Raw genomic sequence first — 25,928 nt, forward strand, 5'->3', positions numbered from 1 at the left:
GTACCACGTATATAGAACGATAGCCTACTGGTTAAGAAACTCGGCCTCTGAACCAGGGAGTCCCGGGTTCAAATCCCAGGCACGTAGCTCTGTTTCTTCAAAGTTATGTGCGTATTAGAAATTAATTATCGCTTGCTTAAACGGTGAAGGAAACATCGTGCGGAAATCTGCATTCCCGAAAATTCGAAAAAGGTCAAAGGTTTGTGAAGTTAAATGCGCAATTGGCCAGCGCGGTGGACTATGGCCTTCTCATTCTGAGAGGAGACCCGTGCAGCAGTGGGACAGTAACGGGTAGACGACTCTACTATCCTTTTATTCAGGATTTAGAAATAGAGTTATGCCCAGCAGTACATAAATAAGTTATAGATCTTCAAATTTTATATTGTTTCAAATTGTTTCGTAACATTTACATTAAATGCTAAATCAGTGCAATGGAAAATGACGTAATTGCATTATTTTAAATAATTTTAGGTTAAGCCAATATTGTGACATATATTAAGTCAGCATTATGTACATAGGTAGTGTTGGCTTAGTGGTTCAGAAATTCGGCCTTTTGATCGAGGGGTCCGAGGCTCAAATACGAAAGCACCTCTGATTTTCAAAGTTATGTGCGTATTAGAAATTATTTTTAACCGACTTCAAAAAGGAGGTGGTTATCAATTCGGCCGGTATCTTTTTTTTTAATGTATGTACACAAATTACTCCGCCGTTAGTGGACCGATTTTAATAATTATTTTTTTATTGTATAGAGACGAGCTGGAAGTTGGTCCCATTTGAATATGGTTAGGATCCATCGATGGGTTCTGGAGAAAATGAGGGGAACTCCTCCACCCATATAAATATAACCATAACTTCGCCGTTTATGAACCTATTTTAATGCCTTTAATTTCGTGTTTGTACAATTGCTACAAGTCAGTCCCATTTAAATATGATGAGGATCAGAGTGGGTTCTGGAGACAAAATATGTAACTCCTCAACCGATGAGAATAATTGAATTGTGTTTGAAGATATTTGGTGTAGGTTCTAATGAAATTACAATGTCAGTTCATCATTGACTATTTAAGGGTTTGATAATGTTGCTGGGAGACAAAATATGTAACTCCTCAACCGATGGGAATAATTGAGTTGTGTTTGAAAATATTTGGTGTAGGTTCTAATGAAATTGCAAAGCCAGTTCATCACTGACTATTTAAGGGTCTGATAACGTGGCTCGGAGACATAATATGTAACTCCTCAACCGATGGGAATAATTGAGTTGTGTTTGAAGATATTTGGTGTAGGTTCTAATGAAATTACAAAGCCAGTTCATCATTGACTATTTAGTTAGGTTAGGTTCGAACATATTAGACAATATAAAACTAAGCGAGCAGGGCGCGGTAGCGCCCTGCGAGCGGGCGGTTCCAATCAATGTAAACTCAGACCTTACCTTCATTCATGATCACGTTTATACAATTTTATATTGTATTAATATAAATGTTAGTATGTCATCACTAAAAAGGGTGAAAAAAAATTTTAACAAAAGATACAACCGACTTCTATGTCACTACAAAGTAAAAAATAATTGAAATAAATGTTGAATTAGTACATATTTCTGAAGTCGGCGCTCATATTAGACACGCTGTTTACGTCGTTATTCCTATTTGTATTTATTATAATAGCAGTTATAGTAGTAAATGGATTGTAAAAATTTCAACTGTCTTCCTAGTACGGTTTAACAGTTAGATGGAAAAATGCATAAAAATACCAGTTTGTTATATGGAGACCCCCTTTAATATTGAACTTTGTTTTATTTTTAGTATTTGTTATAGCGGCGACCGTTATGCATCCTCTGTAAAAATTTCATGTGTCAATCTATTACGGTTCCGGAGATATAGCCCTGTGACAGACGGACAGACAGCGAAGTCTTAGTAACAGGGTTCCGTTTTTGCCCTTTGGGTACGGAACCCTAAAAAAATCATTGAACCAGGTAAAAGGCAGATTGCAACAGCAAAGAAATGCGATTGACACTACCCCAATGCATGTAAATTTGAAAGTTCTCAGGATGTGGACCAAGGCTAGGGAGAGTGTGTTGCAAGCAATTCGGTGGCAATTACACTGCAAGATTTTGCATCGCTCCATAGTTATTATTTAAAATCTGTAATTTGTTGATTGTGTGGTAAGGCAGGTATACCAATATTTTTTTTTATTTTATATTTATTCATAATTCTTACATCTAACATTACAGGTTTATAGCCTAATTCGTTAGTGTAGTTACATAACAATAATAATAACACAATAATTGTACATAATAATAATAATAATTAATACAATAATAATCAAAGATGTCAATAATAATAATGTCAGGCTTACAATAAATTTATATAATATTATTTGTATGTATATGTATATGAAGCTTTATAAGCCTAGGTTAGATTTTATTATCTATAGTATAAATAAAGTTGCAGTGCCTAGTGGTTAAGAAACTCGGTCTCTCGATCGAGGGGTCCGAGTTTCAAATCCAACCCACCTCTGATTTTTCAAAATTATGTGCGTATTAGAAATTAATTATCACTAGCTTAAACGGTGAAGGAAAACGTGAGGAAACCTGCATACCTGAGAGATTTATATGAAAAAAAATCTCAAAGGTATGTGAAATCTACCAATACGCACTTGTCCAGCGCGGTGGACTATGGCCCAATCCTTCTCATTCTGAGAGGAGACCCGTGCTCAGCAGTAGGACAGTAATGGGTTGATGATGATGATGAATGTCGAAATAACAGCTTTTTACTCATTGTATACTTAGTATGTGCGTTATTATAATAAAAAAATGGCCAAGTGCAAGTCTAACTCGCACATGGAGAGTTCCGTAGGTACCATCTTTCAGTAAGTAATTTTATTTTTAGTATTTATTATCATAGCAGCCATAAAAGTAAAAGCATTGTGAAAATTTGAACTGTCTACCTATTACAGTTCCATAGATAAAACGAAAAATAACGGTTTCTTGTATGGCAACCCCTATTTATTTGGAATATTTTGATGTGAAACATCTATAGCCGCACGTAAAACCGATTTCTGGCGTGGCGACGCGTGCTGTGGCGACGCCACGCTATACGATGGTATATATATATACAGTCTATATGCAGTAGTGTGTAATGTGTGGCGACGCGTCGCCATGCGCAATAACTATTACCGATTTTATTTTATCATTATGACATATTTAGTTCCTATCACAGTATGTTCTTTTCTGCATATTACTTTTACAAAATAATGTCGATGTTTCACATCTGCCAGGCGTCCCGTGACGGCTCACATTTTTTTTTTATTTTCAGTATATGTTATTATCGTAGTCACTCTTATACATAATCTGTAAAAAAACGTGTCTATCTATTACGGTTCTTGAGATACGAATAGTAGAGCCCTGTGACAGACAGACAGACAGCGGAGGCTTAATAATAGGGTTCCGTTTTTACCCTTTTGGGTATGCAGCTCTAAAAAACTATTTATAAATAAAATAACAAACGTAATATCTTATATATAAAATTCTCGTGTAACAATATTAGTTACCGTACTCCACCGAAACGGCTTTACCGATTTTCACCAAATTTTATATGCATATTCAGTAGGTCTGAGAATCGGCTACTATCTATTTTTCATACCCCTAGTGATATGGGTTGTTCACCCTTAACATTTTTTTATTTATATGGCAACACAACGTTTGCCGGGTCAGCTAGTGTCTTTATAAGCGCATCAATATGACATACTTTTACTAAACGTGTACTTGGCAAAAAACTGATAAATCGGAATATATGTTTCCTAATTTAGGCATTAATTTACGCAAACACTGAACCAGAGGTTAAAGTTGTAATGAAATTATTTGACATTATTAATAATTGGCCAAGTGCGAGTAGTACTTGCACCTGAGGGTTCCGTTCCACCAATTTTTTTTATTTTTTATTTGTAGTACATATTTGTTATCATAACAGTGATAGAAGTGATAGGGATTTAATTATTTATTTATTGCTTCATTAACAAAATTACATGGAACAAAACTTATAGATAACACAGACCAAAAAAGAATAACATGGAATTTCAATTCGAAATAAAGACAGCTAACATATAAGAAGTACATATAAGAAGTACATATAAGAAGTACATAAACAACGCTGTCCGTCCGTTCATCTCAGGGCGCTATCTTTTGAACCGTAATATATAGACATTAGACACTTTTACAGAGGATGTACTCGTATAACGGTGGCCGAAAAGACAACAAATATTAAATATAAAAACATAAAAATTTGGTGATACGGAACCCTTCGTGTGCAACTTCGACTCGCAGTTAGCCAAATATTTCATCATCATCATCAACAACACATTACTGTCCCACTGCTGGGCTCGAGTCTCCTCTCAGAATGAGAAGGATTAGGCCATAGTCCACCGCGCTGGCCAAGTGCGTATTGGTAGACATGCATCCATGCTAACGTGGTATAAACTCCGAGCTTGTGTATTATTTAAATTTTAGATAAATCTTACCAAATTGATAAAACGAGTTGCATTTTTACTTTCTCAGTAGATTTGTTTGTGTAAATAATTCGGATGCAACTATTAAGATTTCCATTTAAATAATGGGTTTGCGATGCAATCATATATTTATGCATATATAATAAGAATGTAATTCGTTTGTCTGTATATCGAATATGTTTACAAAAAAGTAGGTAGGAAAACTCAAAATAAGTCTTCGTCTTCAACCCATTACTGTCCCACTGCTGGGCACGGGTCTCCTCTTAGAATGAGAAGGATTAAGCCATAGTCCACCGCGTTGGCCATGTGCGTATTGGTAGACTTCATATAGCTTTAAAATTATTTTTATTATAAATCTCTCAGGTTTGTAAGTTTCCTCACGACGTCTTCCGTTCCACGTCTTTGCTGCTAGCAAGAAGGGGAACTGACTTAGCAAGTGATAATTAATGTAATCCTATCTGGATTCACACACCTCACACGCACACACACACACACACACACACACACAACTCACACACACATACACTGTGTTACATTTTAAATATTGTTGTATCCAATGTTTTTCTATGTACAATGTTGGAAGAGCGAGGCTCACCTAACACAAATAAGTAACATTGCTTATCAGGTGGGCTCCAATAACTTTATATATAAGGAAAACATTGTAGAGAAGTAAATAAATTTTTTTTTTTTTTTTAATCTGAGGCAGATTACAGATGTCCATGGGCGACAGTAGCCACTTACCATCAGGCGGACTGCTACTCCTATATTATATAAAAACACGCGAACGAAGTCGCAGGCTCAGCTTAGTAATATGCACTTAAAATACCACATAACATAACATCAATGATTTATGTATGCATATAAATAAGTTGAAGACACGTTTTAAATTTAAATATAATGATATTTCTATTCTATTTTTAGCACCAATAATATTTGTCAGAAAATCAACCGGTTGATCAGAGAGTACGAAGTTCGAATCCTAGGCTTACCTGATTTCGCATCTGAGATTTTTGAAATATTGATTTTATGAATATTGAAAGCATCGGATAAGTATGTCCCAATTACCACACCCTTTAAATCGGGAAATAGCAGTTTTAAGCAAAAACAATGCGGTAGGCAGAAATAGGTGTGACAGTGGTGCCTCCGGAGAACCACAAGGGATTCTGTGAAAGTGTTGCTACCCCTAGGAACACCTAGTATACTATGCCTTACTGTGGTAGGTAGTAAGGGTAGGAACGGTGTGCCCTTCAAGCCAAAACACAGCAGCAGTTGACACTGCTGTTACACTACGATCCCACCACAATAAAATATGATTCATCATCATCATCAACCCATTCTTGTCCCACTGCTGGGCACGGGTCTCCTCTCAGAATGAGAAGGATTAGGCCATAGTCCACCGCGCTGGCCAAGTGCGTATTGGTAGACTTCACATACCTTTGAGTTTTTTTTTATAAGTCTCTCAGGTATGCAGGTTTCCTCACGATGTTTTCCTTCACCGTTTTAGCAAGTTATATATATATATTTTTAAATATGATTGTAATTTATTAATAAATATTTGAAGTATAAAAGCTGTTTACAACATGTTATATTTGCCTCATATTTATTTAAAAGTTTATTGACATTTGCGCGGGGATATTCCACTTATTTACCATAAGGACTATGAATGTATGTTTGTATGAATCAATGTGTCAATTTGTTTGTTTATCAAAGACAGTTTGTCAATTTCTATTAGGCGGGAATTCTCAAATTTTGGTTTTCGGAAACCGAAAATATTTATATAGCAGCAGTAAATGAGCATGCAGTCCACCTGATACGGTACGTGGCAGCTGCCGCCCATGAGAAATAATCATCTCTGGATAAGATTATCTTTTTTTTATAATATAAGAGTAGCAGACGAGCATGCAGTCCACCTGATGGTAAGTGGCTACTGCCGTCCATGGACATCTGTAATCAACCCCAGATAGGATTTGATACCTACCTGAAGTCAGCCATAGATGCGCCGCTACCCCTGAGGACTAAGCTGGAACGCCTCGGAAAAGTCTGTCTCCCTTACCACACCCTTCAAACCGGAACACAGCAGCGCCTAACACTGCTGGTATTAGGTAGAAAAACTACTAGTAGTAGTAGTAGTGGTGGTGTTATTAGGTTAGGTGGCCCCAGGTAGAACCCTAGATCCTATCTGGGGAGCAAAGATACGTTGCTACTTCTGAGGACTATCTGGGGAGGATTAGGATCTAAACTTATTGGGGGCAGTAGGCTTGCCATCAGGTGAACAGCATGCTCATTTGCTACTACATACTATATAAAAAAATCGTAGCGTCTAAGACCAGTCCAGGGGGAATACCACCATCTTTTAAAAACCATCATAGTTCAGGAAATTTTTGTTTCCTCCTTAAAACCATAAAATATTCCGTCATACGCAGTTGAACGAACTCACACCCTTGTTAATTTTTCGCTTATCCATTGTATAAAACCAGCTGAAATTGTCATATTTTGCTTAAAAAGTTAAATTTCCTGCAAGAACGTAAAAGTATGATGGTAGTAACCCCCCTCCAGGTAGGTTCAAAGGTCGGCCTAATTGTTTTTTTTCAAAAACGGTGAATACGATCACCAAGTGGAATATACTATACAATACTGACGTTATTTTGACATATCCTACAACGATCTTTTGTATTTCATTTTATTTTGTTATAAATTTATTTTAGTACTGATTATTATCAAAAATGGCTAAAAAGGATAAAAAGAAAAAGGTACACTTTTAAATATTATTATTATCTTTAATTTTTTTTAAGCAAATTGAAGCAAAATGTTCCGTACACTTCGGTTTTCCCAATGTCGTGGGTGCTAAGAACACACGTGTATTACAACAATTCAATTTGTGTATTACAAACACCCAGACCCCGACCAGAAATCTCCATTCATCATTTAGATATTGACTGACCCGGACGAACCCGGACCCATTGCGTGTCAAAACGGTATGGTCACTCCGCCACGCAGTACATCATTTTCTAGACTTCGACTCTTACTTTCCCTTTTATAAAACCTATTCAAAACACATATTAAATGTTTTTATTATTTTCAGGAAGAAGAAGAACCAGGTAATAAATCTATCTTTCTTTCGTTCTTTTAACTTTTTTTCTCATTTTATTCTTTTCTTTTATCTTTCTTCTTTCTATATCTGACAATATCACTTCCCATGATGCAAATCATTAGAGAAACATTTAAAATACTTTAAACAGTAGTAAGATATTTGCACGAGCCATTTCAGCCATGGCATGGGCAATATTGACATATTTCAGAATTGTTATACAATGCATATTACATGCAATACTTTTAGTTTACAGTTTTTATATACGCACGAAGTTTAAAAAACTTCGATAGCGTGATTGAGATATCGCCATCTCTTGATGACTTTCGGAAAGATCTTTCATCATTCATCATTCAAGATTAGGCCATTTTTTTTTTTTTGTTGACGAGGGGGAAACCTTCAAAAGGTACCCTATGCCGTGGGAGCGGCACGGGGTTATGTGGGATTCTTACCGCACTAAAACCCCCCCGGTGGCCGTCCTCGGCGCTGCGTAGAGGACTCCGGGATCTCCAACGGAACGCAACCGGAGTCCACTTGGCGCGTTGCCCCGTCGGGCTCCGCCCAGGTGAGCTTGAAACTCACCACACCATCTGGTGTTCACGACGGTATGCGACCAAACATACCGCCGTCCATCCCGGGGTTGCTGGCCGGGCGGTTCGAGCTCCCACTCTTGCCGTCCGCAACCCCGGAAGCCCCCTTTTAGTCGCCTCTTACGACAGGCAGGGGATACCGTAGCCCTACTCTGGTCCCGGATCTACAGGGACAGGGAAGGATTAGGCCATAACGCCGCGCCAGCCGCGCTGGTCAAGTGCGTATTGGTAGACTTCACATGAAAACTTTTTTATTTTAAGATTTCTCAGGTATGCAGGTTTCTTCAAGATGTTTTCCTTCACCGTTTGGGCAAGTGATAATTAATTTCTAATACGCATAAAACTTTGAAAAATCAGAGCCTGCGTGCCTGGGTTTTGAACCCCGGACCCCTGGATCAAGAGGCCGAGTTTCTTAACCACTGGGCTATCACTGCTTTTTTGCATATTGGCTCCATGACACTATGCAAAAAAGCAGTGCAATGCATTACCTTGCTTTAGTTTATTTCCCAGCTTGTATACTCGTATATGCAAGAAGATTAAAAAACTTCAATAGCGTGATGCAGACATTTGATAGCGCCATCTCGTGACGTCTTTCAAAAAGCTTTTTCGCTACTTAATTAATTAAATGTGTGTGTTTGTAGAACCCGAGGTCCAAGATGAGGTACTCCTGGCCACTACAGATCTGGAACCCGAGCCGGAAGAAGTGCAGTACACCGATACTTCTTACACCAGCGCTTCCTTTGAATCCCTTCCTCCAGTTATTGAAGGTAAAATAACTTTGAAGATGGTAGAACCCTCTGTGGTTCGACTCCGACGGCATCACCACCTATTTCTGTCTAATAACAGCAGTGTAGCGCTGCTGTGTTCTGGTTTGAAGTGTGGTAAGGGAGACATACTTGTCTGAGGCGTTCCAGCTTAGTCCTAACGGGTAGCGGCGCATCTATGGGCGATCTCAAGTAGAAATATCTAATCCTATCTGGGGTTAATTACAGATGTCCATGGGCGGCAGTAAACACTTACCATCAGGTGACCTGCATGCTCGTCTGCTACTCCTATATTATATAAAAAAGTTGGTTATAGATGTCCATACAATAGTGACTATATTAGTACTAGTGACCGGATCTTCTCAGTAGAGGTCGCGTTCCGATCCGGTAGTAGTTTAAGAAAATATTGTAACTGACAATTTGTAAGTGCCGCCGTTGGCCTATACAAAATAAATATATTTCATTTCATTTCACATTTCATTTCATTTCATTTCATTACCTTCAGGTGGACTGCAAGCTTCATTCATACTTCAATTTTGTAAACAAGCTCAAAAGCAGCACACAGTATAGCAGACCATCCCATTTTATTCTGAAATCAATTTATCCCTTAAAGTACAATAAGGTTTGATCAATAATAGTCCATAGCTACCGTGTATTTGTGAAGTGGGCTTCTTTTTATTGGTTTTTACCCTATTTGTGTGTGTGTCCAATCACTCATGTTTCGTACTTATGGATTTGTAATCGGCATTCAATAAGGTAATAATTTAAACCCAAAAAAAAGGGAAAACTTGCATGAAACAATTTGCACTGCGTGACTGAGCACTTTTGATTCTTTTATACGATTGGAGTAGCAAGCTATCATGCAGTCTACTTGATGGTAAGTGACCACTGTCGTGATAGACATCTGCAAGTAATGCCATATAGAACAAGTTCCACAGCTGCCCATAGACATTTGTCCTAATACCCACTACCCCGGAGGACTAAGTTGGAAAGCCTCGAAAAAGTATGTCCGTTACCACACCCTTCAGACCAAAACAGCACGCTTAACACAGATGATGTTAGGTTAGGTTAGGTTAGAAATAAACTCTATAAATAAAATAAGAACTCTATATCAAACAGTGACTCTATCTGAAGCCTGAAGCTATCGAAGGTGGTAGAACCCTTTGTGGTTCGACTCCGGCGGCACCACCGCCACACCTATTTCTACCTAATAACAGCAGTGTTAGGCGCTGCTGTGTTCCGGTTTGAAGGGTGTGGTAAGGGAGACAGACTTTTCCGAGGCGTTCCAGCTTAGTCCTCAGGGGTAGCGGCGCATCTGTGGCCGACCTCAGGTAGGAATATCTAATCCTATCTGGGGTTGATTACAGATGTCCATGGGCGGCAGTAGCCACTTACCATCAGGTGGACTGCATGCTCGTCTGCTACCCTTATATTATAAAAAAAAAAAAAAAAAAAAAAAAGCCTGAAGCCTTTGAAACTCCTGAGGACTAAGCTCGCCTCATATGTAAGTCAGTCATCCACACCCAAACATCGAAACGCAGAACTGCTTCACGGTAGAAATTTATGTGACAATGGTACCTCCCCGATCGAACATTACTCGTAACACATTTCAAATAAACTGAAAAGAAAGTAAAAATTGTTCTTATCAATTTTATGCTTTCTTCTTTCAGAACCAAAACCAAAGAAAAAGAAGGGCAAGAAGAAGGCTGAAGAGGTAGTTAAAAGTGTTTTTAAAATATTGAACTATTAGAAAACAAAGTAATATAAATATTGTTTGTTTGTTTCTTTCTTTCTCTCTTTGTCTATTTTTTTTCTTTATAACCTTCTGTACTATTTTAAAACTGCTTGTCGGTTTGATCAATATGACAGAATGACTAAGAAGAAGTCTAGAAAACTTCGATAGCGCGATTCAGGTTCATTTAGCGCCATCTCTTGGCGAGTTCCGTTCCGAAGATAGAATTTAACACAGTTATCAATTTTAATGCTATCACTCATTGCAGGTTGTAGAAACTATAAGAAAAACGAGCAGCGAAGGGTTCCAATGGTCTGAAGAATCGCTGCCAGCAGGTTAGCTTTATCCAAAATTCATTTTTTCATATGAAAATAGAACTCTACGAAGTTGAACTGCGGGAGACTACCGCCATATGTTTTTTATGAATGTTGCATAGTTTAGTGTTAGCAAGCTGCTGAAAAGAGTAATCCGACGTGGCAATCAGCCAGTCACAACGCTCCCAGGACCGATAACCGATGGAAACGAAAGGTCCTCGAGTGGCGACCATGCTTAGGCAAAAGATGCATAGATAGCCCTCCGTCCAATAATAATAATAATAATAATACTCTTTATTGTACCATAAAATGAAATAGAACATAAAATGAAAACATACAATTTAGGACGACACAAAAGGCGGTCTTATCGCTAAAACAGCGATTTCTTCCAGACAACCTTAGGGTGAGGAGTTAAAGAAAGTATGAAATACAATAAAAGGTAGGGTGCAAAATTATTAAAATGTTAACTAATAATATGTAAAATGAAGTGTAAGATAAGGGATAGCAGTAGGAGAAGAATAAATAAGTAAAAGGGAAAGAAGCTAATAATTAAATTTAGAAACAAAGTATGATTAATAGCAAGAGCACAACTTTAGAGAAGGAATAAAGTTAGAGTTGAAGGTAGTGAGATTTGACTAGTTTTTTGAAGGAGTATAGGGACTGGGAGTTACGAATAGATACTGGGAGGGAGTTCCAAAGACGGATAGCTGAAACAGTGAAGGATTTTTTATAAAAGGAAGTTGAGTGAGAAGGCGTATAGAGAGCAAGATTTTCTGTAGAACGGAGAGATCGGTCATGGGACAAGTGTAGAAACTGGAAGTGTTGTTTGAGGTAGGGAGGCGCAGTTGGATTAAATAGTAAACAATAGAGAAGAGATAGAATGTGAGCATTCCGGCGAAGGCGAATTGGGAGCCACTTGAGTTTAGTGCGATATTCAGAGATATGGTCATATTTTCGTAATCCAAATATGAACCGTATACACAAATTTTGAAGACGCTCAAGCTTATTTAATTGCTCCTCGGTAATGTCAGGATAACACACATCAGCGTAGTCAAGTATAGGTAGAAGTAATGATTGTGCAAGCGTTATTTTAGTGGGAATAGGTAAAACATTACTCAACCTACGAAGAGAGCCCACTGCAGAAAACAGCTTTTTACTAACCTCCGTGATCTGCGGTATCCATGAGAGGTGTTGGTCCATGTATATACCCAGATTTTTCACCGTATTACTGTAAGGAATAATAACGTTATCCAGAGTAATTGGTGGTAACAGGTTCCAGTCGATTCTAGAGGTCAGTCGCGAACTCCCTATAATAATAGTCTGCGATTTGGAGGCATTTAACTTAAGGCCATATGTCTTACTCCAAGTCGAAACATGAGTCAGATCAGTGTTAACAATTTTGATGGCGCAATGCAAGTTGCTCAAATTTGCTTGACTGTAAATTTGAAGATCGTCTGCATAAAGATGGTAGAGAGAAGTGAGGTGGAGACTAATAGAATTTATGAAGATAGCAAACAGAAATGGAGACAACACGCCACCTTGCGGTACACCGGCAGTAGTACTCGACCAGTTGGAAAATTTGTCATCGATTTGAATACGCTGTCGGCGACCATACAAGTAACTATGAAACCAATCAATCGCCGTCGGAGATATGTAACGAGAACGCAAAACCCCTATGAGGACATCATAATCAACAGCATTAAACGCGTTGCTGAAATCTAACAGCGTTAATACGGTCAGCTGTTGATTATCCATCCCCATGCGAATGTCGTCTGTGATTTTTAGTAACGCAGTAGCCGTACTATGACCAGGACGAAAACCGGATTGTAAAGGATTCAGTAAGGCATGCATGGAAAGAAAGGAGCTAAGCTGTTTATGAATAAGGCGCTCAAGGACTTTAGATAGGAACGGGAGTATGGAAATGGGTCTGAAATCTGCAAAGTTGGAGGGATTGGATTTTTTGGGTAAAGGGATTACATGAGCGTCTTTCCAGGAAGAAGGGAAGGAGTTACTACTGATGGAATAATTGAATATGGACGTAATAATAGGAAGCAGTATGTCAAGGAGAGGGATGATCATCTTACGGCTAATGCAATCACTACCGACCGCATTAGATGGTATGGATAGTATTGCTCTCTCGACATCACGAACCGAAAATTGACTAAATGAAAATAAACAAGAATTAGTATTGGGAATTTGTGAAAGGTGATCTAAAGTCTTTTTCTTTGTTTCGCTATTAATGCAAGAAGATACGGAAAGGTGACAATTGAAATTGTTTATGTCGAAATTTTGTGGAGTAGAATTTTTCAATTTCCCAATTCCTAATGTTTTAAGAAATTTCCATACCCTACTAGGGTCTTCATTTTGAACAGACTTATGAATATGGCGTCGTTGTAAATCCCTACACATCATATTGCAGCGATTTCTTGCGGATTTGTACCGCGCAAAATTAACATCGGAGGGATCCGACTTATATCTCGACTTAGCCATATTTTTCTTATTTATCGAGGATCTTACTTCGTCTGTAAGCCATGGCGCTGGTCGATGACGCATACGAACTGGACGAACAGGGGCGTGCAAGTCGTACAATTGTACCAGTAAGGAATTAAAAAGTGCCACCTGCTCGTCAACAGTACTCACACGTTCTATGACACTCCAGTCAACGTTAGCAGCATCATGTCGGAGTTTATCAAGGTCCATCCCACTGAAATTACGCTGAAATAGAATTTTTGACTTAGCTTTCGGAGGTCGGATTTTATACGACAAGTAGATAAGGTCGTGATATGAAAAACCCTCAGCAGCACACTGGCCATACTTTGCCACATGATCCAGTGATGATATCATCATTAAATCAAGCAGAGATGGGTCACAGTTTGGAAAGAAATGTGTTGCACTCAGAGGCAATATATGCAGATTTGCAGCATCGACTAAGGATTGTAATTTGTGAGATCTGACATCCTGCTTGAGTAAACAAGTGTTAAAATCACCCATAATAATGGTATGGTCAAAAAGAGGACAATGGTCTTCAAGCAGTTTGTCTAAGCAGGAAAAGTAGTCGACGTTGAGAGAGGGGCTATAAAAAACACCAAGAAGTAGCTTGGCATTTGATAGTTGGACTTCCAGAAAAAGATGTTCAGATTCGTTCCCAGAAACGTCCTGCTGTGACATACTTAATACTGAAAAGGAGATATGGGAACGAAGGTAAATTGCAACTCCTCCACCGCCCCGAACAGTGCGGTCATTGCGAATTAAATGAAATCCAGGAATAGAATGTGCCGTAGATGGCATATATGGCTTAAGCCACGATTCTGAAATAAGAATAGCGTGAATATGTGTGCTATCGAATGTTGACAATAAGTCGGGGTAATGTGCTGGAATGCTCTGTGCATTAATATGGACAACATTAAAATTTTTCAGCACATCTGAGAAATGAGAATCTAACGTTACGTTTAAAGGAGGAATACTTTCAAAACTATCATTACTGTTTAATCCGTCTGACGCAGAGGAGAAGGAAACGGAAGACTCATTGCTATCATCAAGTGACATGATACACAATAATCAATTATAATAAATATATATAAACAGGTCAAAACAAATATAAATTAACTAAAATAATATCTGTAATAAAATAGTAAGTAAATAACAATAAATATAATATAAAATAAATATATGACTCACTATAACTCCCACCTACCAGCAGTCTGGAAAGAAATCAAATATGATAACTTAACAACCATTCACTAATCAACTGCACAATATTACAACACAATACAACTTTTACTTAAAATATACTGTAGCATAACTTGACATACTAATATTTATTGTTAACAAAATGAAATAACTGAACACTGAAGAAAAAAGGAAATCACGAAAAAGTAAGTAGAAAATTATTAATTAAAAATACATAAATAATTTTGGATCATGGCAACTATTCTTTATAAAAATTATCAGATGGGACAAAAAGTACGAATCCATAGATGGTCATTACAGAAATATGACACTTGTCAGCTGTCAGTACTAACATGAACTTAATATGAACAAATATAAACAAGACTTAAAAAAGATAAATAATAGGGTGAACATTAAATAATTAGTATCGTACTACCGTTATCAAATCATAAGTAAACAAATACAGCTACAGGAGTAATTATTACAAGTACAACAATGCAATAATGGCACCAAGTGACAGAAAATCGACAGCAAAGAATAAGATAAAGAGTAAAGAAGGACGGAAAAATAAAGTATTAATTGCGAAACAGAAGACACAGAAGGAACTTACGCATCAGCAAGATTCACTTATTTTTATGAAGGCGCTTGGTGCGAGTGACTTCTTTGTTGTCTTGGGGTCTATTAGCGCTCGTAGCAGGCTGCACCGAAGACGCTGGTGCTGGGGCACTAGGAATGGCCTCGAGTTCCGCCAAGCATTCCACTTGGTGGTGAGAGTCATCCGGAGCCAGCACGTGAATAACACCATCTCGGGTCCAGCATTTGGTGACACCGAAGAGTTGCCTCGCCCGCATGAAGACACCGTGACGACTCTTCGTCAGGAACTCGGACTGCGTGATGCCTGTACCCTTCAGTTTTGTTTTGGCAAACCACACCTTGTCCCTAACCGAGACCTCCCTGAATTTTACTACTAACGGTCTGGGTCTGCCTTCTGTGGGACGTCCTAAACGATGGCACCGGCTTATGCTGCTTGTTGAGACATCAGATAACTTCAGCTTATCCAATACCAGATTAGTGGCAACAACAGTAGGAGTTTCGTTCTTCTCTTCGGGTACACCATGGAACAGTACCATTTTCCGCCTGCTCCTCATATCCAGGCGCTCCATTTGCCGAGCTACAAACTCGATCTGCTTCTGCACAGTGTCCAAAGCAGACAGGACGAAGAGCCGGAAAGCAGAGAAATCTGTAGCAAGTGCTGATGTAGACGGTGTTGAAGAGCTTTGCTGCAATTGCTTCTGGAATTCATCCATCTTGCATGTAAACAGTGCTGACATGGCAGATAATGAGCCTTGGAGAGAGTCCATGCTGCAGTGTATATTTGTGACGAATCAAACTATAGTGCTGTTAATATTTGTATATATTTTTTTTTTTTTATGGAATTAGTGCTGGTGGGTAGGTAGTGTATCACAGGCACATTTGGGACATTAATTTGTAAGTAATACTATTTTATTTAATTAAAAACGATGAGGCCGAAAAAAAGTTGTGTTGACAGATTTAACACCTACCCTCGAAAAAAGTCCAAAAAGTCCAAATAAACTTATGACCTAATAAAGACACAGAAAACAGCTGGATTAAGAAGGGATAGAACTGGTTGGATGGTAGATAAGGGGAGACCTATGTCCTGAAGTGGACCTTATAATGTTGATGGATTAATGGATGGATAGTATGTTTGAGATGAATCTTCGATCAATTGTTCATCGAAGTCATAAATATATTTCCAAAAGTCTCAAATAGTCCTTTTTAAGCGCAGAAGAACAGCAGAAAGTTGAAGAAGAAGAAGTGACCACCAAAAAGAAGAAGAAGAAGGGAAAGAAGGAGAAAGAAAAAGAGGAAATACCGGATTTTGAAAAGGTAAATTGTTTTGGATAATAACTTTTATGTTGTAAATATGGAATTAAAATTAGATTTGATATTGAGATGTAAAATATAATTAAATTAATCAATTTAAAACTAAAAATCTGACTGCTCAATCATAAATAAGTAAAAAAGGTAAAAATATATACTACAATAATTAAAGTAAATAAAATAGAAATTAATTATTAAGGAAGGTTATGCTGACTTATTGATACAACTAACTTAGTCCTCAGGAAAGGCAACGCATCAGTTCATAACTGTTCCCCTTTTCTATACCGAGCTGGTTGCAGATAACCATGGGCGGCAGTAACCACTTACCATCATGTGGACTGCTAGCTCGTTACTTAAATTTTATATAATACAAGCTAAACCGGCAAACATTGTGTTACCATATAAATAAAAAAATGTTAAGGGTGAACAACTTTTTTCACTTAGAGGTATGAAAAATAGATAGTAGCCGATTCTCAGACCTACTGAATATGCATATAAAATTTGGTTAAAATCGGTAAAGCCGTTTTGGAGGAGTATGATAACTAACAATGTGACACGAGAATTGTATATACATATAAGATTTTTGAAGTAATAACAAATATTATGGCGAACTCCGAATATAAGTTCGCGAAAATTCTAAAAGAAGGTTACGAAGCCAATTTGAAGGGAGACAGACTTTTTCGAGGCGTTCCAGCTTAGTCCTCAGGGGTATCGGCGCATTTGTGGCCGACCTCAGGTAGGAATATCTAATCCTATCTGGGGTTGATTACAGATGTCCATGGGCGGCAGTAGCCACTTACCATCAGGTGGACTGCATGCTCGTCTGCTACTCTTATATTATAAAAAAAAAATATATTATGACGAGAATTAAATCTATCGAAAGCGTTCTTGAAGAAATCTATTTTCCCTACCCCTAGTCGGTAATAGCAGCCATATACACAGTAATAGAATTCCTGTCTTTACTGCACCCCAAAAACCATACATGGCGAACACCCCATGACTATAAACCTTGTTTTGTATTCAACGACTTTCAAACGGAATGACAATGTGTCGATAAAATTTGGGTTTTTTATTGCCGAGTGTTTTTCTATCACGCACACCACTTAACTTGTCTCTTTCACACTTGTAGAGAGTGACAAGGATAGACAAATGTGAAGATTGATTAATAGTCAAATTCTTTTGTGTGTGAATGTTTTGTGAAGTTTCAGTTGGTTTCCGGATTTACGCGAATGAGCAACATTGCTTTAAAAATACAAGTGTTTAGGCAATCAGGCTGCAATTCTAGAGCCGTTATATCGACGTAGTGCACTTGCAATCTTAAAGCAATATTTTATAAGCTTGTGTTCTTCATTATTCGCAACTTAGATGAGTAAAATTAGATTGATCACTGCTAAAAAGAAAGTGTAACCAGTTTTGACGATCCAAATTGTTGCGTAAATAAAGTGTTGCTCTCTCCGTTCTAAAATGTCCCTAAAATGTTTGAAATATTTATCTACTACGTTAATTACGTAGTGTTTGTTATTTATACGTAAATTTTCTCTAAAAATGTTTTTTATTTGTCAAAAATTCAAACAATAAATGATAAAATCATCCTTTTGTGGATTCATTCATTTTCAAGGCGGTGAAGTATCTTTCTATTTTACTTATCAAGAATATCAAGTCGAGGAATACCAGAATTCTGTTTTTACCTTTGAATATCCCGTGATTGCAAGATAGCAAGCGAAATTACTTAGACCCTTAGGCACCCATAGCTTCAGGACTCAAGAATTTTGGGTATAATTTCATTGTCTGGCTTGGTGAAACTTTCCATATCTTACAACTGGGCACGGATTCCCTACATCTTCGAAAAACCTGAAAAAGACTCTATCATCCCTCTCCGATAGGGATTAATGGCAAAATAAATTTAGCGTTCACAAAAATTGAAATTTAGTATTTCCAAAATCATCACCCATAATAGTCTATAGTTACTGATAGTGTTATTATAACTAAAATATAAAAAACAACAGCCAAAGAATTGGAAGAAAATGAATAAGAAGGAAAGAGAAGCGTGGCTTCTGCAGCGGATAGAAGAATGGAGAGCGGAGAAGGAAGCTGAGAAGTTAGTTGTTCTACACCTTCTTACTACGGATTTAGTATATTTCGTAGTTTGAGTTGGGTTTGAGTGTAGTCACTAAGTAAGTAGGTGGTAGTGGTAGAATCCTTTGTGGTTCGACTCCGGTGGCACCACCACCACGCCTATTTCTGCTCAATAACAGCAGTGTTAAGCGCTTTTGTAAGAGAGAATTAATTTCAGCCTTCCAGCCTTCCAGCTTAGTCCTCAGGGGTAGCAGCGCATCTGTGGCCGACCTCAGGTAGGAAATTAATCTTATCTGGAGTTGATAATAGGTCTCCATGGGCGGCAGTAGCCACTTATGATCAGGTTAACATGCTCGTCTGCTACTCCTATATAATAATAAAAAACACAAATCCCTACTGCTTTCAATGTCGGAATAATGCTATTTCACTTTCAGACAAGCAATTTTAGCGGGTGCGAAAGAGAAAAGAATAGCCCTGGCGCGCGAAAGGGCAGAGCTGATGGCGAGAGACAATGCTGAACAGGAGATCAGAAGGGATATACTGGCGAAGACCGCTAATTTGTTTCATAGTAAGTACATGGTGTGAATGGAGGCTGCAGTGATGGCGTAGACATTCAAGGGGCCGAGGTTCAAAACCCTGGCTCTGATTTTTCAAAATTATGTGCGTATTAGAAATTATTTATCACTTGCGTAAACGGGTGGTAGAACCCTTTGTGGTTCGACTCCGCTGTTGTGTTTTATTTTGAAGGGTGTGGTAAGGGGTCTCCCTTAAGTATGTCTATACTTTTCCGAGGCATTCCAGCTTAGTCCACAGGGGTAGTGGCGCATCTGTAGCCGACCTCAGGTAGGAATATCTAAACCTATCTGGGGTTGTTTACAGATGTCTATGGGCGGCAGTATCCACTTACCATCAGGTGGACTGCATGCTCGTCTTATGCTCCTATATTATAAAAAAAGGATCCGATCCTAAAAACTCATAGTTTTGTCTGATAACTGGAATAGTGCCTTCTTCCTTATTCCATCAGATATTTTTAACTTGTTTACTTTTTATTTTTACAGAATTTGAAAAACAGAAGTTCGATTTCGAAAATAAGAAACAAATGGAAGCAGAAGTATGTATTGTTCTCCACTTTTACTTATTTTAATGTACCCTCAGAAAAGTAATTAGTTTTGTTAAGAAATAACTTATAGTTTAAAAAACCACTCTACAGTTGCACAAGAATCGTTAATCCTGACGATCCTGATGAGTCGAATGGAATAAAATTATTAAAATCGTGTTTTGTCATCGGTTCTTGATAGGTGTTCCAAATTTTAAGTTAATCGGACCGTTCAAAGTTGGTAAAAATCGAGTTCACAGATAACGTTACACACACAGAGGTCTGTGGTTACACACTTAGAGTCCGCGCCAAACTGCTAGTTCGCTCCGAATATAGAAACGAGTCGCGTCACAATAGCAAATTGTAGTATATTAGCGGGACGAAGACAGCACGGGCCCCCCCGGCCCCCGCTGCCCGCTCTCGCCCGCGGGTACATAGCTGCGTTAGTGTGCTCTTACTTTGCTACGGAGTATATGATTGTAGTTGTGTTCGACCGCATTGGCTCTCTGACTGACACCTGCGCTAACTTCAAAGCGAACTTGAAGTTTGGCGCGGAATATATCTAGTTACTTACAGGTGAATCTAATATAAACGTGGAAAACAATCATGACAATTAATATCTTATTGATAAAGTAAAAGGCTATAAAAAAAGTATTTTTTCAGTGGGCACAATACCTACGGTGTGATGGTCTACCGGATCCTCGTGTGGTGACGCAAATGAACACATATCTCCACTTGTGGCAAGAGAAGGCGAAGTGTGATGATGATGAGCTGGACCGGAGGTGTATAGAAGCATTGCCGGTAAGTATGGAAGAGCCAGTTAGATTCAAACGGGGTGGTACCACTGTCACATCTAAATCTAGCGTGAAGCAGTTCTGCGTTTTGGTGGAAGGGTGTGGATTCCGGTTGACATATAAGATATTTGGCGACAATCTTGGTCCAAAAGTGTAGCTACGTATTTGTATTTTTACTTTTCCGAGGCGTTCCAGCTTAGTCCTCAGGTAGCGGCGCATCTGTGGCCGACCTCAGGTAGGAATACCTAATCCTATCTGGGATTGATGTCCATGGGCGGCAGTAGCCACTTACCATCAGGTGGACTGCATGCTCGTCTATTACTCTTATGTTATAAAAAAAAAACAAAACAGATTCAGGCCGTGGTAAGGAAGACAATTTTATTAGCGAGGAATCTGTGACCGACTCCAATCGGGACTCTAATCTTTCCTGGGCTTGGTCAAGAAGATGTTCACAGACACCAGTGGCTATTTACTATCAGGTGTACTGCAGGCGTTTGCTACTTCTATATATTCAAAAGGCTACCATCATAATCTTGAAGAATGGCAATGCATCTGTGATCGGCTTCAGGTAGAACCCATTCTATATGGAGTTAGTCCCAGATGTCTATGTATAACAGTGACAATTACATCAGGTGCATCACAAGTTCATTTCCCAGTCCAATCTTTAGAAATAGATAGCTGTGCGCCTATTTTTATTAGACATGGCTAGAAGGTGGTAGAACCCTTTGTGGTTCGACTCCGGCGGCACAACCACCACACCTATTCCTACCAACTAACAGCAGTGTTAGGCGCTGCTGTGTTCCGGTTTGAAGGGTGTGGTAAGGGAGACAGACTTTTCTGAGGCGTTCCAGCTTAGTCCTCAGGGGTAGCGGCGCATCTGTGGCCGACCTCAGTTAGGAATATCTATTCCTATCTGGGGTTGATTACAGATGTCCATGGGCGGCAGCAATCACTTACCATCAGGTGGACTGCATGCTCGTCTGCTACTCCAAAAGATGCTACTATATTTTCAGATGTTGGAAATGTTGGAGGAGTTCGTTGCGAATTCACGACAGTACACGCGGTTACAAGCACAGAGCTACAATGAGGTAGGATACATCATCAGCAGCCCATGTTAGTACCAGTGATAGTTGCAGGACATAAGTGTCTCCGTAGGCACGCCACTAAGCCAGGTCATTAGCTAAGCATTCAGCTTCCCACCGGCCGATGTAGATCATCGCACCACTTTACAAGGCGTCCCACACTACGTTTGCCTAAGATTGAAGTTTTCTATTTTTTCAAGTTGTGCATTATACAAATTAATTATCACTTGCTATAAGGTTGGTGAAAGAAAACTTCGTGAAGAAACCTACACACCTATGATTTTTGAAAAAATCTCAAAGGTGTGACATCGCCAAATTTTTTTTTATATTTATTTGGCTAGAGTGGGGCACTAAGACCTAAATCTCTCTCACTCTGAGAGAATACCTATACCCAGCAGTAAAACAATAATGAGTTGATGAAAAACATTCATGACTTTTCGAGGACTTTTGATCTAAATCCTCAACTTTTACCAGGTCCGTCTAGCCCTCCGTTTCCAGCTGTCAGAAGCTATACAATGCGCCTCGTTCTCTCTCCTTCGGGACCTGGAACACTGCTTGAACTGGGAATCGATCAAACTTGCCACTTACGAACGAGAGTTCAAAGGGCTGAGGTTAAATCTTTGGGTTGCTGTCAGATTACCTACAAGGAAACCTAAACCAGTTGAGCCGGAGAGGTAAGTTTGGCATCATCCTTTAATATAAAGCCGGCGATGCATTCGCGACTCTTCTGGTGTTGCAAATGTTCATAGACGACGGTGACTGCTTTCCATTAGGTAGCCCGTCTGCCTTATCGTTAGGTTACATATAAAAAAAAATATAAAAAATAAGTAAATAAGAAACAAGTAAGTAAATAAAGAAGTAAGTAAAGGATCATGCATTCCACCTGTATATGTGCTCACTACCGTTCATGAACGTCTAAAAAGTCCAGATCTAAATCCAAATCCAGATGAAGTTTTGGCCTTTGGCCTGTTTTCAATAATCAATCTATCCAATGTTTTGCCTAACGGAGATCAAATTTTGACAGTTGCTCCTACGAAAAATTGTCTTCCCATATTTGGAAAGTTTTGCCTACCACATTAGATAGATTGATTATTATTAAAACGAATATAAGTTGCAACGCCTCGGATAAGTATGCCTGCAATACGACACTCCAAACCAGAATACAGCAACGCCACAACCATATTATAAAGCCAAAATAGGTGTGGCGATGTTGCCTCCAGAAACCACAAAGCATTCTACCACCTTTTCGTTTCTTCTGAGGAAACTTTGAACCTAAAATCCGCGTTTCCAGAGAACCAGTGGAATTAGCGTTTCCGTCGATGAAGGTGGGTGTGAAGCTGCCAAAGATCATAGACGGCTCCTGTGTCTGTGTGAGGGCCGCTCGCTCCATGATAGATCTGCTGAGCGAGAGCTCGAGGAGCTACGCTTTGGCTGGAGAAATTGCTAATAGGTACGAAGGTAGGTTTCAAGAACTATTTTTTGCTAAATTTTTGGGTGTTTTCAGAACAGCTCTTCTTATTTCATCCATCCATCCATCCATCTTTATATCTGATGAAAATTTAAATAAATTCCGAACTTTTTAAAAATAATATAGGAGTAACGGTCGAGCCTGCAGTCTACCCGATGGTAAGTGACTATTACCACCTATAAGCATGGACATTTGTAATCAATTCCATATAGGATTTGTTTCCAGAGATCAGTCTCGGATGCATCGCTACCTCTGAGGATTAAGTCGGAATGCATAGAATAAGCTTGTCTCCCTTACCACACCCTTCCAGACCAGACTAGAAGACATCGGCACTTAACACTGCCATTAGGCACTCCAGAGTCTAAACACAAAGGGTTCAACCACCTTCAGCTCCAAGCTATAAATTTTTCAAGTCATAGTAGCAAATGACATCAGGGTTTATAAAAACTACCGGCTTATAATTTTAGCAAAATGTCAAATATACTTTTTTCAGATCTGTTCATATTCAACGTGAAAGAACACGTAGCGACATACAAACTGAAGAAGGAACAGGATGAAATCCGCACGAAATTCTATAAGGAGATACGTGATAAGATCAGAGAAGTAGAGGCGTTTCTGAAGGCGAATCCGTGAGTAGTAATAATGAACAGCGTAGAAGAGACTGTTGAAATCTCGGAACAAAACAATTTAAATTGGATGTATTGACTGGGCAAATTCTTACATACAATTCTAATTGGATTTATACACAGCTCAAAACGTGAAAATACACACAGAATTCAAATGGAATTTATTCACAGCGCAATACGTCGTAATCATGCACAAAATTCAAGTGGGATTTATTTACAGCGTAAAATTTCTAAAGCACACAAAGATCAAATGGGATTTATTTAGAGCGCAAAACGTCAAAATCATTCACAAAATCAAATGGGATATGTTCACGACACAAAACGCAAAAATCACGCCTGAAATTCAAATTGAATTGGGATTTATTTACAACACAAAATATTGAAATATTATTCGATATACTTAAAATCATATTAATCTAAAAGTGATTCGTAACTAAAACAATTCTCTGCTCATAACATCTTAATATAGAGGATGCTCGATTACCGGACTAATCATTGTCTCATATCTTAAACGTGAAGCAATACTTCACAGCACATTCAAGATGCAACCTGTCTCTGTCTGTCCAGGTATACGAAGAACGAGAAAGAGAAGGATGAATTGGACAATTTAAACATGGCTGAACCTCCCTTCTTACCGGACCCTAGAACCTTTATCGGAGAACAAAACGGTAACGTATGAAGACATTCTGGTGATACATTTTCACTACTGAAGTTCCTCTGTTGAAGCTGGTTGATAAAGGTGGTAGAATCTCAGTGATTCGACTCCGGCGGCACAACCGCCACACCTATTTCTGTTATAACAGTAGTGTTAAGCGCTGCTGTGTTCTGGTTCGAAGGGTGTGGTAAGGGAGACATACTTTTCTGAGGCATTGTTATACCTCATCTACATAGTAAAGCATTTGTGGTCCACCTCAGATGGTATAGATCTGTTTTCTAGTTTGAAGGGTTTGGTAAGGTATTCCAGCTTATTCCTCAGGTAGCGTTCCTCAGGTTCCTCGGGTAGCGGCGCATCATCATCAGGGGTGGCCGACCTCAGGTTGAATCTAATTTTATCTGGCGTTGATTGCAGATGTCCACTTACTATATTATATAAAATGCGTTATCATGATAAATTTTGTTACAGAGCTGGCCTTCGCCAAGTATCTGAAGACCTGTATGACAAGAACTAGAACGGGGGAAATTAATCTTCGGAAATATAGGTAATGCTTTTGTAGACTTCCACTCCCAAAGACGAAAAACAGTGATAGTTGAGCAACTCAGCTTTTTGATCGAGACGTCCGAGGTTCAAATCCCAGGCACTCACCTCTGTTTTTGTAAAGCCGGCCGTGCTACGACAGTCTCAGTTCGGAGCTTGTATACGAGTATATACGAGATGTTGAGAAAACTTCGATAGCGTGATTCAGGATACTCGTGGTGCCGTCTCTTGACGAGTAGCGAGAAGTCGCCACAGGCTTAAGTTACTAAGCAATTGTTTCACTAAGGAACAGCTTGCAATAGGTTTTCAACTTAATCTCTTCAGGTACCCTTTACCTAAAATAAAATTCTTCTTTCAGGATATGTGGAGGTGTTTTGAACCTAGATCTACTGACGACTCCTCCACAACCGAAGCGAATAAAGGGAGACATCAACCTTACTACTCGTAAGTAATCATACTACTTTCATAGCCCTATTATGGTTCCTTAAGGGTGTCACGATCACTCACAAAGATCCGAATATTATGATTCAAAAGAAAATCTTAAATTCATAATTTGGATATTGTGGAATATGCATCAGGTCTGTCCCTTTTATTAGGACCCGTACCCAACGGGAGGACAAGATTAAATAGCAAACCAAGATAATTTTGCCTAAAAATAAATAAACCTTATTATTTTAAATAATATTATAATAATAATATGATGCTAATGCACAAATCGCATATATACAACAACAAGAACAACACAATAATTGCCAACAACAACACAATACATCACCACCAACAACAACAAACAATATGAGAAAAGACATAGTAAAGGAATTTGAACAGAAAGGAATACAAAATGAAAATCTGATTAACCAAAAAATAATATTTACTCACTACCAAAGATCATACATATTTAAGAGCCTCCCATCTTCCTTTGTCGCTTAGCGAAAGCCCTGATAATTATGATGGTATAATCCACGTAAAACTGCTAGTCCGCTCTGAATATAGAAATGAATCGCGTCGCCATAGCAAATTGTAACACACCTGCTC

At 38.7% G+C, this 25,928-nt stretch overlaps 1 protein-coding gene across 1 annotated transcript in view; it reads left to right on the forward strand.

Annotated features, from left to right (window-relative positions):
- Positions 1 to 7,130: 7,130 nt before the first annotated feature.
- The window catches only part of LOC140757035 (dynein axonemal intermediate chain 7), a 38,937-nt gene continuing 20,139 nt past the window's right edge, over positions 7,131 to 25,928 (forward strand). The window contains exons 1-17 of the mRNA XM_073092587.1: positions 7,131 to 7,247; positions 7,580 to 7,595; positions 8,817 to 8,942; positions 10,610 to 10,653; positions 10,940 to 11,006; positions 16,462 to 16,562; positions 18,563 to 18,654; positions 19,067 to 19,200; positions 19,691 to 19,743; positions 20,392 to 20,529; positions 21,536 to 21,610; positions 22,079 to 22,278; positions 22,896 to 23,062; positions 23,566 to 23,701; positions 24,266 to 24,366; positions 24,822 to 24,897; positions 25,252 to 25,337. Of these exons, the coding sequence (XP_072948688.1) occupies positions 7,221 to 7,247; positions 7,580 to 7,595; positions 8,817 to 8,942; positions 10,610 to 10,653; positions 10,940 to 11,006; positions 16,462 to 16,562; positions 18,563 to 18,654; positions 19,067 to 19,200; positions 19,691 to 19,743; positions 20,392 to 20,529; positions 21,536 to 21,610; positions 22,079 to 22,278; positions 22,896 to 23,062; positions 23,566 to 23,701; positions 24,266 to 24,366; positions 24,822 to 24,897; positions 25,252 to 25,337 (1,639 nt within the window). The 5' untranslated portion in view covers positions 7,131 to 7,220. The remainder of the gene's footprint in view (positions 7,248 to 7,579; positions 7,596 to 8,816; positions 8,943 to 10,609; positions 10,654 to 10,939; positions 11,007 to 16,461; positions 16,563 to 18,562; positions 18,655 to 19,066; positions 19,201 to 19,690; positions 19,744 to 20,391; positions 20,530 to 21,535; positions 21,611 to 22,078; positions 22,279 to 22,895; positions 23,063 to 23,565; positions 23,702 to 24,265; positions 24,367 to 24,821; positions 24,898 to 25,251; positions 25,338 to 25,928) is intronic.

The sequence above is a fragment of the Epargyreus clarus genome, unplaced genomic scaffold, assembly GCF_041222505.1.
Source record: "Epargyreus clarus isolate Ecla_fem2 unplaced genomic scaffold, WU_Ecla_fem_2.2 ptg000036l, whole genome shotgun sequence".
Lineage (NCBI taxonomy): Eukaryota > Metazoa > Arthropoda > Insecta > Lepidoptera > Hesperiidae > Epargyreus > Epargyreus clarus.